At 45.1% G+C, this 16,505-nt stretch overlaps 2 protein-coding genes across 10 annotated transcripts in view; both read right to left on the bottom strand.

Annotated features, from left to right (window-relative positions):
* LOC126563720 (neural-cadherin) overlaps window positions 1-16,505 on the bottom strand; it is a 678,265-nt gene that overhangs the window by 646,712 nt on the left and 15,048 nt on the right. The window lies entirely within an intron of this gene.
* LOC126563985 (probable nuclear hormone receptor HR3) overlaps window positions 1,144-16,505 on the bottom strand; it is a 100,652-nt gene continuing 85,290 nt past the window's right edge. For 3 of the 9 annotated variants that reach the window (XM_050220876.1, XM_050220875.1, XM_050220868.1), the window contains exons 2-11: window positions 13,597-13,824; window positions 4,484-4,649; window positions 4,235-4,401; window positions 3,294-3,884; window positions 2,728-2,901; window positions 2,382-2,485; window positions 2,168-2,314; window positions 1,682-1,925; window positions 1,428-1,578; window positions 1,144-1,338 (exon numbers count right to left, since the gene is read on the bottom strand). In XM_050220876.1, the coding sequence (XP_050076833.1) occupies window positions 1,215-1,338; window positions 1,428-1,578; window positions 1,682-1,925; window positions 2,168-2,314; window positions 2,382-2,485; window positions 2,728-2,901; window positions 3,294-3,884; window positions 4,235-4,401; window positions 4,484-4,649; window positions 13,597-13,824 (2,096 nt within the window). In that variant the 3' untranslated portion in view covers window positions 1,144-1,214. The remainder of the gene's footprint in view (window positions 1,339-1,427; window positions 1,579-1,681; window positions 1,926-2,167; window positions 2,315-2,381; window positions 2,486-2,727; window positions 2,902-3,293; window positions 3,885-4,234; window positions 4,402-4,483; window positions 4,650-13,596; window positions 13,825-16,505) is intronic. The other 6 variants (XM_050220877.1, XM_050220873.1, XM_050220869.1 and 3 more) reach the window with 5 other exon arrangements.

Raw genomic sequence — 16,505 nt, 5'->3', positions numbered from 1 at the left:
CAAAAATAAAACTTGTTGTCTGTTCGATACGCTCAGATCCCCGGGCTCGGAGCCCGAAAATCCTTCTTTATCCTCTTCTAGATCGACTGATCATTGCACTTTTTATATGTGTGTTTGTTTGTGTGTATGTGTGAGTGTTTTTTTTTTCTTTATGTACGTGTGCACGTTGCGTCCACTCCTTGTCACGGGTACACGGGTCTGATAGGGCTCAAATTCACCCAGTCGCTTAACTACAACAACACGCGTTTGCTTCGAAACAGTCTAATCGTTTGTGTGTGTATGTGTGTGTTTGTTTAAAAAATAAAAGAAACAAATCTTGTTTAAAAATAGACAATAGAAAACAACGATCAGTATATGATCCATGATCGAGGCACGAATATATATATATGAATATAAAAAAAATGGAAGAAAGGAAAATAATTTAAAATACATTTCCTTTCCATTACATTAACTCATTCGCTATCCTCATCCTGCCATATCATTGCCCTAGCCATGCCCCTCCTCGATTTCCTATGCTATGCGTCAGTGTTATTGACTTACGAGTTATTAAAATAATATAACAAATCTTGTAAATTCATTTACATCAACAATTGCTAAAGGGTGCATACTAGGTTTTTCCTTTCCTTCTTCTGTCCAATCTCCATCAACTAGCGCTTTCTCTTTCTCGTTTTTCAGTGTTTTTTGTTGTGTTTTGTATGTGTGTGAGTGGATTTTCTTGTTTTTTTTTTGTAGCGTTTTTCATACTTTTTCCGTTTTTTGCCACCTGCTTTACTACCACCTTCACCGTGTATATGGTTATCGATTGTAATGTATCGTTATTTTGAGCAGGTTACAACTTAATGATTGACGCCGGCCGTTAGATGACCGGCTTCATCGACGCCGCCATCGTTTTGGATGATGATGATGAACGTATTGTTGCCATTGGTTGTATTGCTATCCGTTATCGACGGTGGTCCTATTGCTTCGTCCAGCTCGCTAGCAACGATCGTGTCCTCCCGGCGACCGCACGACGACAATGACGAGGACGATCCGGACGACGACGAAGAGGAATGTTGGTACTGCTGCTGCTGGTTGGAATCGTGCGATATCGTGCCGATTGCTGGTTGCTGCTGTTGATAATGTGTCTGCGATGACTCTTGCTGGTGGTGGTGATGGTGGTGCTGCTGCTGATGTTGTTGCTGCGGTGGCGGCTGATGATAGCCATGATCATCCTGTTATGTCATCAGATCTTGCTGCGAGTCGATCGAGAACAGTTCCTTGTACAGTGCCGGGAAAACGTATTGCGGGTGATCCTGTTTGAACTTCTGTAACGCTTCCATATGCATGATGGAGAGCTCACTGTATGGAAAGAGTTGACGGGAGACATACAATGCATTAGATTTTTTTTTTGCTTCAACTTAGGCCTGCCCATAAGCCACACAACTTACCGGAAAGTGGGTATTTTGTTGAGCAACGTATCGAGCACCGTCACGTCACCTTTGAGCGGTGCATGGTTCGCTTCAATCTCCTGCCGGATTGCGGACATACTCATGTTGAACAGTCGCTGTATTTCCGTGTTACCTCGCACACCATTTCGTTCTGCAAAAAAAAAAGGTAAGGAAGTAGGGATATAGTTTGGTTGTACGAACAAATGCACCGATTGGCGAAGCCACTTAGGAAGCACATAATTGGACGTTCTTACCAGGCCACAGTAGCACCAGACTTTGATAGAGCGCCAGCTCCGTTTCTGTCAGCTTCAACTCCGTAATACTTTTCGCCGTCTCGAATATACACGCCACCAGTTTCATCTCGAACGAGTCGGACGTGTAGAAGGCTTCCTGCGGTAGCATAATGTCACCGTACAGCACGGAGTTGGTTGAGAGATCCATCAGTCGAGACATGCGCACGATCGCTAGCTCGAACGAGCCCGTTTTGAGGAGTAGAATCTGTGGGCAAGATCATAAACCCCGGAGCAATGGTTTAGCGAGATGCACAACAAACGAGTGTGTCTGATAGTTGTTAGAGCAATGAGTTGTAACAGTTGTACACCGCTCTTACTAAGTTACTACTGATTGAAATCTAACGTGGTAGTTAGTGGTCGTCTGTGTCTCTGTCTAATGATCATTAACTTCTGCAAAATCAAGCGCTACACCGGTAGCGCGAATGCAAAAAGATACGATCTACTTACCTGATCGTCTTGACTTAATCGCATAAAGCCCGGTATCAGCTTGGCGAACTCAATGATCTGCTGTATCATGGCTGTTAGCTTCTCCGCACAGTCCAACCACAGCTCCTCTTGGGTCATGTTCTTATAGTAGAGTAAGCGGGAAACATCCTGCAACCATACGGAAGTGTGTTAAATATGTATCGCAATTCAACGATGAACGCAAATTGACCCTTACCTGTGGTTTTCTGAACATTTCGTGCACTATCTCTAGCTTGTGGTTGGTATTTGCGTGCGCTTCAGCAAGCGTCTTTATCAGCACATCGTTGATATCACCTTCGGCTGCAAATAGTAAGAAAGGAGCACTATGTAGAAGTTTGTTGCCAAAACCTAATTCCAACAATGGACAAAACGTTTCATTTCAACATCATCAATTTGAGCATTAGCAATGAATAGGACATTTGAGCGGATCCGCTAACAGGAGCGTACGGTTGCAAGCTTCTAACTACGGTAAGGTTAGTGAGCTATCGATACAGGGCACTATTGTTATCGTACATACTAAGAGAGATTAGTATCCCCATTACCCCATCGTGTATGCGAATCGCAGGAGCTATCATCCTCGCCAAACGATACCGGTGTGTTCTGGTGATGGTGATGGTGTTGAGCCTGTGAGTGCGGAATACCATCCGAACCGGTGCCACCAGTCGTGACCGGATTCTGGCAGCAATCGTTCCGTCTAAGGTTACTACCAGTGACATCTAGAGGAGCCATTTCGAGTAAGGGAGTAGTAGCGTGCATTACCAAACATTGTGTCGTAGCATTAGTGGGCATTAGGTGGTGAGTGAGTTAAGAATGGGGTTCATGTTCAAGATGATTTACAGGAAATTTACGTTTAGTGTTACATGTGTGTGTGTATGCGTTTGTGGTGGTGGTGTATGTAGGAAAGGGTGAAGTGTCCAAATGCAGAGTGTAGGGAGTAGAAAGAGAGAAAGAAAAAAAGAAAGAAATACAAGATTCGGTTTCGGTTAGTAACGCGTGGTGGATAGCATCTACGGGTCAAGCACAGCACCGCGCCAGCAAAAGGATTGTGATGAAGAGGAGAGTGGCATTAGCGGTTGGAGAAAGCATGTTGTCGAACCTCGAACCGCACCTGATCCTGAAACGGGTGTTGGAACAGTTGTGGCTGCCACTGCAACCACCGCCGTCGTTGCGGATACCGTGCTCATGCCCGCAACGCCACCATTGGCCGTAACCATCGTCGCGTTGCCCAACTGGTGTTGATGGTGGTGTGGATGTTGCTGCTGCTGTTGTTGCTGCTGCTGACTGGTGGGCGGCGATGGCAAGAAGGTGGTTGAATCGACAAAGCTACCAACAATGCTATCGACATTGGTTAGTTGCTCTTGCTTGATGGTTATAATTGTACTATTATTGGTAGTGCCATTGCTGTTGCCGTTGTTGCCGGTGGTTTGATGGTTTGCCAGCGCCGTGACAGCAGTCGACTGTTGCTGCTGCTGCTGCTGTTGTGGTTGCTGCGGGATCGTGTGCTGGGCGGTGGTTTGACCTGCTTGCTGCTGAGGTGCAAGACCTCGGGGTCCTCCACCACCATCGTTGACACCGCCGCCGTCCGAGCCCGCGATCACATCACTGCCGGTGGTTGTCGTGGCGGTCGTTTGTTGCACACGCGCCAAACGAATATCGTTGAGCGTGATTGCCCGGTTCTGATCTGGCGAGCCATCCTTGTCTGGAAGGTGAGGTGTTAGTAGCAGAAGAAGACGGGGAAGTACGGTTATGGGTTATTTACATCGCCTGTCACTGAAGTTAGTATTCGAGTGTGGGCAGGGAAGATGACACGCACAGTGAAGGGGAAGAAAGTTATTGCGGACAGTGTGCTCTACAAGTAAGATGACATGCACCCAATGCCAGTTAGCTTTCGATTAATGGGAGTGTATATTAAGTGAAGAGTAATAGTTTACTTTTTACCACAACCATTGATGTGTATCATCCATATGAATGTCAAAGCAAAGGAACTAAGAACTCTTGGGGGAGAATTCTTGGAGAGGATGATTGGGATTGCGATGATATGATACTCACTGTGTCCACTTATGAAATCTGAGTCTATCATCGTACTTCTTGGTTCATAAGTTGTTGTACTATCCACGTAATCGGCCGAGATGTCGTAGCCCATCGTCTGCTGCGGTGTCACCGAGGTCGAGTAACCGTACGGGCTGCTGTAGCCAACCTCGTTCGAATATGTGTAGCTGCGGAGAGGGCAGAAAACAGAGCAAAGTTAGTGCGGATAATAAAGTGCATCAAACATTTCTCCTTTTTTCGATACATTACCCATTGTAACCGTGATGCAACTGATCGCTGCTGGAAGGTGTTTGCGTGTCGAACACGGAACTGTCCGGGGCTGCATCATTTTGTGCGCGCATCTGAGCCCGATGAAACCGTACCTCGTCCTCGACCTTCTCCCGTTGCTTCTTCGACATACGTCCAAATTTGACAGCTGAAACGAAGATAATCGAAAGCGTTTAATATCGGCTACGCGCGCTTGGGGTGTATCAGAATCGATGAACATCCAATGCATTTGCTTATAACACACACTCACAAACGCAATTTTCCAGTAAGTGGAAAACGCAAACAATCGATCCATTTGTTAATTGAACTGAATGAGATAACCATCGCTAGACAGTTGGCACAAAAAGTGGTATGCCTGGTGTTTGTTCTTTTCCCAGCGCCCAGATGCTGGTATAATGTTCCCTCGCAGCGGAACATATCGACCATTTTCACAGTCACAGTCTTTCCTATCGCTCCAGACGGTTTGGCAGACATCCCGGTACCGGATTCACATGTTAGCACAAATGTTGGCCCAGGTCCAGAGATTATCGATTAAAAAAGCATCCCAAGGCGTGCTGTGTGCTATGATGCTTTCCTCGCCCTAGCTTCATAGCTCAACCATCGAGCGAAACATCCGGTGGTATCGAACGCGTAACTCACATAAGCGCCCATGAGTTCCCAGCAAATGGCAAAGAATATCATACTACAGTCCCACAGCAGCGTGTACAAGGAAACATAGACGAGAAGGATCGATGCACCCGGTAAGATGCTTCTTGAACGTTCCCTTTTTTTTTGCCTCTAGCGGTAGGCTTTTTTACCCAGTCCTATCTGTACCAACTTTTTGGCATATCCCACTATCTGAAGCGTATCTTGCCAGACAGACGAGTCGCAGATAACAAAGCTGAGCAACTGAATGGCTGGGAAGAGAAATAGGACGCATTGTTCGTAGAGGGAGCAATTCCATCATCCATCCTGCTGTCGCGACAGTGAAAAAGCCACCAAGTCTGCATGTATGTCGGTGTGTGTGTGTGAAGTGCATGCATACGGGGTCCCATTTTGGGATAGGTCAGGTACGTTCGATAAACATGCACACCCATTCATTAGAAGTGCATCAAGCGCTTCATTGTGGCGCACGGCAACGGAACTGCCGTATGTTTCCTGGGCCGCAGCATTTGCCATTCCGTTGATGGACTGTTTTAATTTTGCGCTTTAGCTTTGTCGCTTTTTCCTCGGATGTGCTTGTGTGTGTGTGTGTCTGCGAGAGTCTTTTTTCATTCGTTTTATGGACGTCGTTGAGGGTCGATGCATGCAAAAAGTGCATTAGACGGATATGCAGTACAGGGCGTTTGGAGTTAAAGGGAGGTAATGTTACGGTTTTATGCGCACGCGTTGCATAATCGCTGCACAGGCGATGGCGTTGTACATTGACATCGACATGATGAGCCGCTGGTGCGCCACGCTAGAAGGCAGGCACGGCTGGAGCATCGTGCCATCGACCCTTGCCGTTCTCATTGCTGGGATTTGGCAGATGGAATGCTTTAGAAATTGGCATCCAGTGGATACCGTCCATGCATTCCAGGCAAGCGGGAAGTCTTGAACGACAACGAGTAAGTCGGACAGATGTGGTAGATGGCGGAAGTGATGCGATCTCATCGTCATTTGGCTTTGTGTCTTATGGCTCTTCTTTTTCCGCCGACGGACGCATGCATGCTGAACACCGAAGGGAATGTTTATTCTAGACACTACACCAACGGGATGGCACAGAGTGTGTCTTGACAACGATAGCTTTCGTCGATGGCTTTTAGAGGAGACGTTTACATTACGGAGCAAATGTTTACATCAAGAAACAGCAATAAGATGATGTGCTTTTGATGTGGACTGATGTGAAAACGAAAACAACTTGGCGTCTCCATCGACCACCGTGAAAGGCAGTGGTGAAGTTTAAAACACACAAAATTATTTAAATGAAGTTTTTTTTTGTGCCGGCCACCAAGCCGAGTGTCCTGCTCATGTAATGATTCATGACACCGTCGTAATACGGTTGCACCGGTACGACCGGTTTACTTCCTTCTTCTCTGCTTGCACGATCAATCGGTCCTAATTACGATCGATTATTTTGCTTTGCTTGAACCGCTTCGCTCCAGATAATGGGAGCCGGGGGCTTGTCTGACTGCTACCGCATAAAAAGGCTATCATTCCATCAACGCAACGATGTCTGCGCCCTTCGCAAAACGCGGCCAGACGCATCAACACTCGCGTCGGCAAACTTTCGCTTTCCATTAGGAAGAACACCGTCGCACCGTGGGAACGGTAGCGAAAACAAATACTCCAACCATGGTATGATGCAAACTCGCCGTTGACCCATTTTACGTGGCGGTGTACGTTTATGCAGTTTTCCAGAGAGGCGCTGGAGAAGAGCTTCGGTTTGAGGGGCAGTGTGTTATCAGAAATGTTTCCTGAGGAGACACGATTCCTTCTGAAAGCATCAATTTCGGCGCACCGATTGGTGACTGCGGTGGAGTGAGTGTCCAATTCAGAAACCTACCTCAACACGAAACCTCGCAACCTACTCTCGCGGTGTCTAGACGAGGGTGCCGTTAGATAGGAATCCTTCCCTATCTCCCCCTTCGCTCGAATCCATCGGCAGTAGGTTTTGCAGAAATTGGGGCCGAATTTAGGTCAAATGGCGCGACAAGATAGGAGGAAATCGTAGCAGGGGGGAGAGAAGAATAAACGGAAAATAAACAATATTCTTATTGCAGGCCGTGCAATTACCGTACGAAAACGCAAGTGCGCGCGAATCATCATGCTTTGGGGTGTGCGAAACGGAGCAATGATAGCTGCTGGAGCTGGTGTTTGTTTAGGTGATAAATTTTACACCACTACCGTTTCAACCATTACCACCACCAATATCATCATGCCAGTGTTTGCCAGTGGACGGGACCGATGATTATTGTCATTATTGGCTTGTTGCTTTGGCAAGTCGTTGCCGACCGTCCTCCAATCAAACGATAACGAGCGTGACGCGTGATACCGGTGAGCAAATTTTGGACAAGCCGTACGTGTGTTTCGTTGTGGAAAACAATCGAAAAATTGGACAACATTCTGAGGTATAGATTGGTTTTGATAGATCTTAAAGGAAAGAAATTAAATTGTGCAAATAATGTGAGTACATGTAAGTCATCAACGTACACGGTTATTCGACTTTGAAGAATTAATTTCAGACAGGTTGCACTAACGACAACCGTCGCATACCGTGCTTAATGAAACGAAACAAATAACAGACAGACGTACGATAGAAGCAAGCAAGATAATGTGGCCATTGCTTCTGCTGTTGCCGGCGGTGATGCGCACTTCAATAAACGTTGACTTAGGTCAGGAATGGCGAATAACAGCAAGCGGCCGCCATTGCTTGCAGAACTCGATTGCGAAATTCGTACGACTCGCAAACACACGCTATGAGGGCATCACGTCACTGTGTTGAGTGCGTACAAGTGGCATTTTGTTCCGTGCTGGTTGGCATTTTTATCAGTTCTGATGATGAACAGCTATTTGTGGTTTTGATAAGTGGAAGTGGTTATAACAAGTGTGTTAAGCATAATGAATAAAAGCGGTAGAAATGCATACAAATTGAAAATGCTGTGAAGAGTGTCATTGCCCTTACAATTTTGAATAACTTTAAATGAATTTAATTTACTTCAAAAACATATATTAATTTTATAAATTTGTCACCTAAGGAAAACACTCCCGCTTTTTATGGAAAAAGTGTCTCTTAGTCAGTGTTTTCCACCATATGGTAAAATAAATTACAGGGGTGTGTTTCATCTCTCTGGCGGAACATCAATCATATTGAATCGTCAGAAACTGAGCGTCTCCGGCTCCAGGGTGGTCGTATATTGGGGGCCCACCCGTTACGAATCGTTTGCATTATACTTGCGGGGAGTTCTATAAATATGCCACCCCTTCGACCATATTGGAATGCCGAAATTGAACGCATAGATCAGAGCTTCGCCATGCGTCTGGGAGCCATCTCGTTATGACGTCATGCACGTGATGTTCAAGTTATGAGCTAGTAGTGGGCCAACAATGGTGACGAGAGAAGCATATGCAAACGACTTTGGGCGATATGTCAAAATCAGAGAAAAGACGCATGTCAGATGATTAGCAGAACCATACCCTGGATCAGGTTGCCAATCTGTATGCCTGGGTGTGTTTTTTAAAAATTCACATAAAAACTCTCAAACATAGGAATTTTTAACCGATTTCTATATTTTCAATTCGATCCAATTCTTTCACACCTTGTACGCAGCAGGCAACGTGACACCTGCGATTACAGCTGATTCGTACGTGGCCACGATTTGTCATACGGCATTTGCAATGCAAAATGCGAAAGTGTGACATTTCCGACCTCCTCACAGTGACAGAAAAGACCATCAACCCACGGTGCGAAATCTCCTCGCCCGGTGCGGGCACGTTGGTGGCTGGTGGTGTTGCAAACCACTTCATTACTTCACGAGTGAGAGAGTTTTATCCTCCCACGCGCGTACGATGTGGATGGCAGTTGTTAGACGGAGGGGATAGATTCGCCTTTTTGCAGCTTACACTCGATACCCTGCTGGCAGCAGCCGTAGCAGCAGGAGCAGGAGCAACTAAGGGCATCAGTTAACATTCACAAGCATTACGCCATCGTTTAGAGACGACGAATGACGATACCCTCACGCTGCGTGGGTCCTTCACTTCACTCTCATCCGAATCCATCGTCTCTATACCACCGGAGGTCACTCACCTTGCACACTAAGCGACGGTATTGAAAGGCAGCAGGGAGAAATGATTTGCAAATTAAAAGCGCAAATGCACGTCGACACCGGGTTAGCGCCGTTAGCGGAAGAACCACTAACAGCCCTTGCAGCGGAGGGGGGGGGGGGGGGGTGAGGGATGGATGGTTGTAAAACTTTACAGAATCCAACCATCCAGTCTCGGGTGTGTAAAACCGAGCAAGAACACGGCCGGGAACATCCTGGGCGTAATGCACCCGCATGCATTGAGCAGAGTCTCGCCAGCCCTCGGAATGCACTGGGAGCAGAGGGACTTAATTTATTGCTCTGTTATGCAAATAAATGCAATTTTCATAGTTTTAATTATAAAGATTCATCAAACGGAACGATGTTTGCCGATTGTTTGTGCGCGTTGCTGTGGCGTCAGTTACTGTTCCTGCTACTTTACGCCCGCTTTCGGAGAGCTGGCAGCTGTACAAGGGTAATAATAAATCAGCCAAATTACATTCGAATCCCTACGGAGACATTACGCCGATTGACACCTTGCTTCGTGGGCTGAGGGTTGTTTGTTTTAGCCCCTGCTTTCATGGTGAAGATTGTCATGTTAAAAGTTGAGCAAAGGTTTCCCCCCTTTGCTGAAACTAACGTAAATTTAATGAATCCCACTCAAACACTTCCAAGCGTGCAGCGCCACCGAGACACTTGTTGTTTGCCAACCAAATCAATTAGCGACAGCATTAAAAACAACATTCACAATAGCACAAAAAGCATCCACTTCGGCAAAACAGCACTGCACTTGCAGCACAAAGTTGAATGCCACTTTCCAGGAGCAGTTAGTGCATCCTTTGATCTAAATGACATCACCACGGTGGCACACGGCAACGTCGTAATTAAGTGCGTCTTCATTACGGGCACTCGAGCAGGGCCGGAGGGAGAGATGGGTGATGCAACGGAAGAAGCTGGATTCCAATTGCGTGCTACCGGGGCTGGATATGGTTTTTCTCCGGTCCGGAGCAGGAACACTCGTTTACAGAGCCAACAGAGTTGGCCAGAGCGCTTTCATTCTGCATCGTTAACGGCACGCTCTACAAAGTAGCTACTTGCTAGCGTTGGCTAACATTTTTATTTTTTTGTTCATGCAGTATTTGTGAAACAGGAAGCTATTAAAGGAAGATGCAACTAGCAGCTAGATAGCGATTGTGTCGTCGTTCTGCTGAAGGCGGGATGATGCTGGATGTTAAGATGCATGCTCATTGCTTCCGGATGAATTGACCGTAAATCATTCGGCTAATGGTAAGTTTGCAGCTGAGAAGTTTCTTGATTTCTTGACTGGTCAACTTAGAAATTTAGGAGTTTTTGAGGTTTTTTTCTGAATTAACTTTTTTACTGTAAGTGCTCATGGGTCGTAGAACTTTGAATCATTTAAGCATAGTTTAGCAACTTATTTTTCATTTATTTATTTTTACTTTTGTAAAATTGGCGTTGAATAAATCTTTATACGAATTTATTCAAAAATTGCTTTTCAAATAGTGTAGGTAATTAAATTTAATTTACAAAATATACGAGAAAAACCCCGTATTTTGATGCATCTTTTGCTTAAATATGCAACAACAAGCATGTGTTTTCGTTGAATATAGAAATGGAATATGGATACTGCAGAAAGAATCATTTCAAACTAGCATGTTAATAATATTGAAAATATTAACCTTTTTGTCTCGTTTTCATATCATTTATCATAATTCACGCTTAAATATAAAATTAAAAAACGTTCTCAACATCATCCCAATTGAAAAGAAATTTTCAATTTGCTACTCACTAATAGATGGCGCTAGCAAATAGTGCCGGCATTTCGGTAGCGATAGTTCTGTTCTGGTTATGAATGTAATTAGACAACATGTTTAAAATGATTCAACAATGCGTATCATATGCCTCATTCCAGATATTCTTGAGTTTGGCTTCCTTGTTTACATAACAATGTTTTACCAAAATCTGCCATTTGAAAGGATTTTAACCAAATTCGATGTACTTTACATGACAAACGGAAGCACATTCTTTGTGAGTATTTATGATCCCACAATAAACTTGATGATCAAGTGTCGAACTATTTCTTAACTTGTTTTTTTTTTATTTAAATCATTCCCCATCGTGCATAACGCTGTTGCTTACATTGTAAAAATATTATAATAGACCAACTGGAACGTTTGCTGATTGTAGAACGCAAACAATGGTCATCACAATGTTTCATCCATCCCAAGCGCTAAATACTGTACCCTGTACCGCTTTATGCAAATTTTCCACCGTCACACACCTCATAAAAAGCCACCCCGTGACGGTAAACGAATAGGGCAAAATCTAATATTTTGTCAGCGGTCCTCCCTCGAGCACAATGTGTGTATGATGTGTCCGAGGGATCGCGACCATCAGAACCGTTCCCCATTTTCCGCGAATGCGTTCCGGTGCGTAGCACTAGGGTTGTGTGTGTGTGTGTGTTTTTTTAATATAACGCCTCACGCAAGACACTGCTCTGCGTGACGCACCGTTCCCTGCTTATTCTTTACCAAAAATAAAACTAGCCCTTCGCCGGGGGCTTCCCGTTTGCTGCCGCTCCACCCGCATGGTGTAAGTTTTTGGACGAAGCCTGGAAGCATAAACGGTTTGGGCCGGCCTCCCGCGAGTACTACTATCGCTATGCTACACACTACACCTTCCCCCTCGAGAACCATGCGGACATTCGCCACCACCATACCCACCACGGTTACCATCATCGCCACTAAACCATCCCCCCGCGGCCACGTGTACACACAATTCTCCGTGGCGCTGGTAATAGGCATGTGTGTTTGTGTGTATACAAGCAAGGTGAATAAACTCTGGCGCGGCACTATGCGCTCTATGCTGGCGACACGTGCGAGCGTGCGTGCTACTTCCCATTATGCTGCCCCATGCTAGTCACTCACCGACATGCTATCTCAGCACTCAGCACGAAACTATCGGAAACTATTCACTCAGTGAGCGGTGGTTGAGTGTCTCGATCTAAGCAAGCGGTTGACGAGAGTAAGTTTTCCTGAAAGCAATCAAATTAAATACATTTCTACCTCTTTAGAACTTGCCTCGATCGAAGAACTTTAATACATCTGGAGCTTGTTTCTATGAGACATTGAACCGTTCGGTGATATGAAAGGTAATGATACCGTGGGCTTTAAAATGTAACAGCATGTGCCCCTTGACGGTATGGCAACCAGGAAATGCTTTCCCAGTTACAGCAAAAAAGAAAACCCAAACTGTCGGTTCCTTTTTGCCTGTAGCGAACAAAAGCTTCGTCGCCACTTTGCCACATTTAAGTGCGTGGAGCTAGATTGTTAAATATTTACATTCGTTTACTTCAAAACTGACGAGCATAATGGTTGTTTGTTCTATCAGGCACCTACACCTATTCTAAGGACGGAATCGACGGACACACGCGCCTAGAGGGGCGTCCCACCCACCCTCTGACATCTTGAACTGTACGGCGCGTCCAACGCACTCTGTGCGTACGATTCGGGTTTGGATTTGGACGGGAAGCAAATATTTGATAAGCCCAATGCACTTGCGTCCAGTTACGTTTCCATATTAATTGTGTACCGCCGAACAAAGAGGCGTTTAAAATAGAGGGAAACGTTCATTGTTGAGGTTGCTTGCATCGTGGCAAGTGCAATCGGAAAGCTACATTTGCATTAGAATTGTGAGCCGTATTGTGAGCGTAGGACCATCGTTGTGTTCGGTGCACAATTACAATAGTTAATTTGATAGCAACATTTACAGCCCTATTCTACTGCTCCGAAAGCTGGTGGCTTTGTCCGCTATCACGAAACCGGCTTCGCGTTCGTCCCACGTTATCGATCGATTTCGGTTTCTTATGCCGGCGCGTTGCTTCCGTCTTCCGGACACTGCCGAATGCCGGACGGTGGACCATTACCCTTATTATGTTTTTCCTCTTCCGGCACGTAACGGACGCTTTACATTCGACCAGAAGTTGGGCCTTCCTTTCCTGCACAAGTTATAAATGTCCTTTGCGTTATGGTTGTTCGCTTAGTCACCGCACTTGGCGTGATTTGGCTCGAAGCACGAAGCAAATCAATCAGGTTGTCTTAAACATAAAGTAGATGTACAGGGTAAAGTTGGACGTTTGACTGCGTATAATGGAAGGCTTCATATATAGGCTCGATTGATTTGACCCAATCAAGGTTGAAATCCTTATATCCAGATACTACTTCCAGGATCGAGTAGTACTGTTTGCAATCAAACAATATCATTGGATGTCGATGGTGAGTTTCCTTATGCATCAATCATAGAATTCGTACTTACCGTCACGACTCATTCCCAGCTTTAGGCACTTTTGCAGTCGACAGTACTGGCATCGATTTCGGTTAACCCGATCCACCACGCACTGCTTATTTCGCGGGCACTGATAGTTGACGACGGAGCTCTGTGACCTTCGGAAGAAGCCCTTGCAGCCCTCGCATGTGATCACCCCGTAATGCACCCCGGACGACTTGTCGCCGCACACCTTGCAAGGTATGATCTCGATTTGAGCTAGAAAGAGAAAGTGTCAGAATGATCAAATTATTATTAGTATGTGATTCGATAGTGATGTTGAAAGACCCTACAAAACAATCGATGAAAATAATGAAATTAAATATATTTGTCATCCCCAGTCTCAGTTCGAAATTTACTTATTCTCCACCAACTACATCAATCAAGAACGTACGCAGGAGAAGCATTGCATGCGAACGACAAAAAACAAATCACATCCCAGAATGCTCCAAGGGTGTGTATGGGCGCGCGCGCGATGTGTCCATCATTTCGAACGTTGCTTTTAGCTACGTTCCGCCTCCTGTGTGCCGTCGCAACGAACGTCTGACTGACAGTATGTCCGTTCGGTCTGACGCGTGCCCCATCGGCCGGTCGTCCATCTTCCATGCATAAGAGAATCAAAGTAAATATTTGCCAAACTGCCAAAGTCAATAACCTCGGCCGCAACCAACTGGCGGCTGGCAACGTGTTCGCCCGAGGGGGGTGGTACTGGTAATCAGCCACCAAGCGTCAGATGCTGTTCTGCACACAACCGAATTGTTTTCTAAGTATGGAAAGGTAAAAGAAAAAACGATAAGAAAACGAAACGATTTCTTGGTAGTGTGTAGAAGGAGATGGAGAAATCTCTGTACGCGGAAAGATGAGTTTATATTTATTTGTTAATACTGAACAAAAATATACTTTTAAGCATGTTTGGATATACATACAAGGTGAGGTATCAAATATCTAACTTCGCTTCATTCCTTACTTTTTTTGTGAAAATAAATAAAACTTTAATTTATTAAATGGCATCACAAATCCGAACGACACATAACTCATCCTAGGCCTTCTAAAGCAAAACGAGTGAAGAATAATCTTCAAGGAGACATGTTGAATAAATTATGAGCTACAAGACAAGTTTTGGAATGAATAATGAATATTACTCATTAGGTGAATTGCAAAAAAAACTATCACCAGCGTCTCTCTGTCCTTCACGTTATGTGGAAGCTATTTAATATGTTTGTTGTATAAATGATTCAAAAATATTATTTAAGAATTAATGTTCTTTGCATCGGCAAAACTAAACTCAAGCTGTGAAACCAACGGCCAACTAAGCGATCCCAATCCAGGTTTAGACTCTGGAGGGTCATAACGTGGACACTTCCCGGTTGACTGGCCTGCCCGTATAGTGTGGCCCATTAGCATTTCCATCGGCTGCACTTCCTGGTGTGACCAACCGGCGGGAGGTTTGCAGATGTGCGACTAATGCATTGCCGTGTAATAGCAATAATAGTGTGAGGCATTTTAGTCGCGCACACCACCCATTCCCGGTGCCATGCGGTAAGGTGTGAAATGTCCCGATAGGATGCCACTCGTTTGCTGTTTTATTTCGCTACTCCCGGTTGGATGTTTCACTCCCATAAATCAATTCCAATAACACAAGCTCCCCTACTGGTAGTATTACCTTCGGGGGAAGATATTTTCATCAATGCACTAACGTCCATATGGAGGAATTTCGGCGCGAAACATTCGAGTAAGCCACCGTTAAAAACACACTCCACTTTCCACTGGACGGCCGATGTGCATTTCATGCAAATTAATGCTGATGCGACGTGATGCGCCGCTGCTGCAAGGGGAATGCAATCATCTTTCTCCTTTTTACCTTCGCGCGAATTCGCTGTTGTTTTTAAATTTACAAATTTTCCGCCCGTCTCACGTACACTCAATTTTTTGTCACCGATTTCTGCTTGGTGGCGCGTTGCAGCAGCACGAGACACGTTGGGACGCTTGCAGGCAATAAGGTACAATCACCCAATTCACCTTGCACCACCACCACCTTGTGACCACTTATGGTAATGGTGGTCCACCATCACCTAAATGGCAGCTCACTTAGTACTGGGGGTTATTTCCAGCTTGGCAGCACACACACAAAAGAGAGCACTGTGACTTTGTACGTTCTTCTTAATGTAAGCCATTTTACTAACAATTTATTTTTGTGGAATTTTTTTTTCTATTTGGTTTAAAATTCCAATCAATACCAGTTCCGACAGCAAAACGGATGGCTCACCCGATTGCCGATAGATATCCCGCATGCCACACCTTGGCGAAATTAAAATGCTTTTGATTGAGCCTAAGCTTAGCGCGTACACGGTGGCATAACGAATAATGCGGAAGAGAAATTGCACCGAGCGACCAATGAAGTCAACGAACTCAAGTGCATTTATGACACACTTTGAGGCGTGTATGCAAAGTGCAGTGCGTCATTGGCACAGCACGAGGCTCAGCCAGGCTTGCTGGCTGTTTGGCGGAAGATTTACCAAGAGAAAATTAATAACTTACTGGCGGTTAAGCTAACGATGTTTAGGCGGGATGAAAATTTTTTTGTTGATAATAATTAATTTGAAATATTTTTAATTCCTTCGGGAAACAACCTATCATCGTTCGTTTCATTGCACGACAAGCATTTATTATTTCCCTTTTCACACCCACTAAGCACTAACCCATCGAAAAAGGGGTAGATTTATGCTGAATCAGATTGGCTAAAAAAGCGCTCTCACACGCAGACAAACAACTTCAAGTGCCACAAACTTACTGCTCGTCTTTTTAGTATTTATTGCACCGCTGGCAGGTTTGGGTAAAACAGATAAAAACAAAAATCAATGACCCGCCCAAACCATCCGCACCACCCCCGAACGCCATCC

This window comes from Anopheles maculipalpis, chromosome 3RL (assembly GCF_943734695.1).
Source record: "Anopheles maculipalpis chromosome 3RL, idAnoMacuDA_375_x, whole genome shotgun sequence".
In the NCBI taxonomy this organism is placed as follows: Eukaryota; Metazoa; Arthropoda; class Insecta; order Diptera; family Culicidae; genus Anopheles; species Anopheles maculipalpis.
Note: the sequence above shows the minus strand (reverse complement) of the source record. Positions and strands in the feature narration are given on the sequence as shown.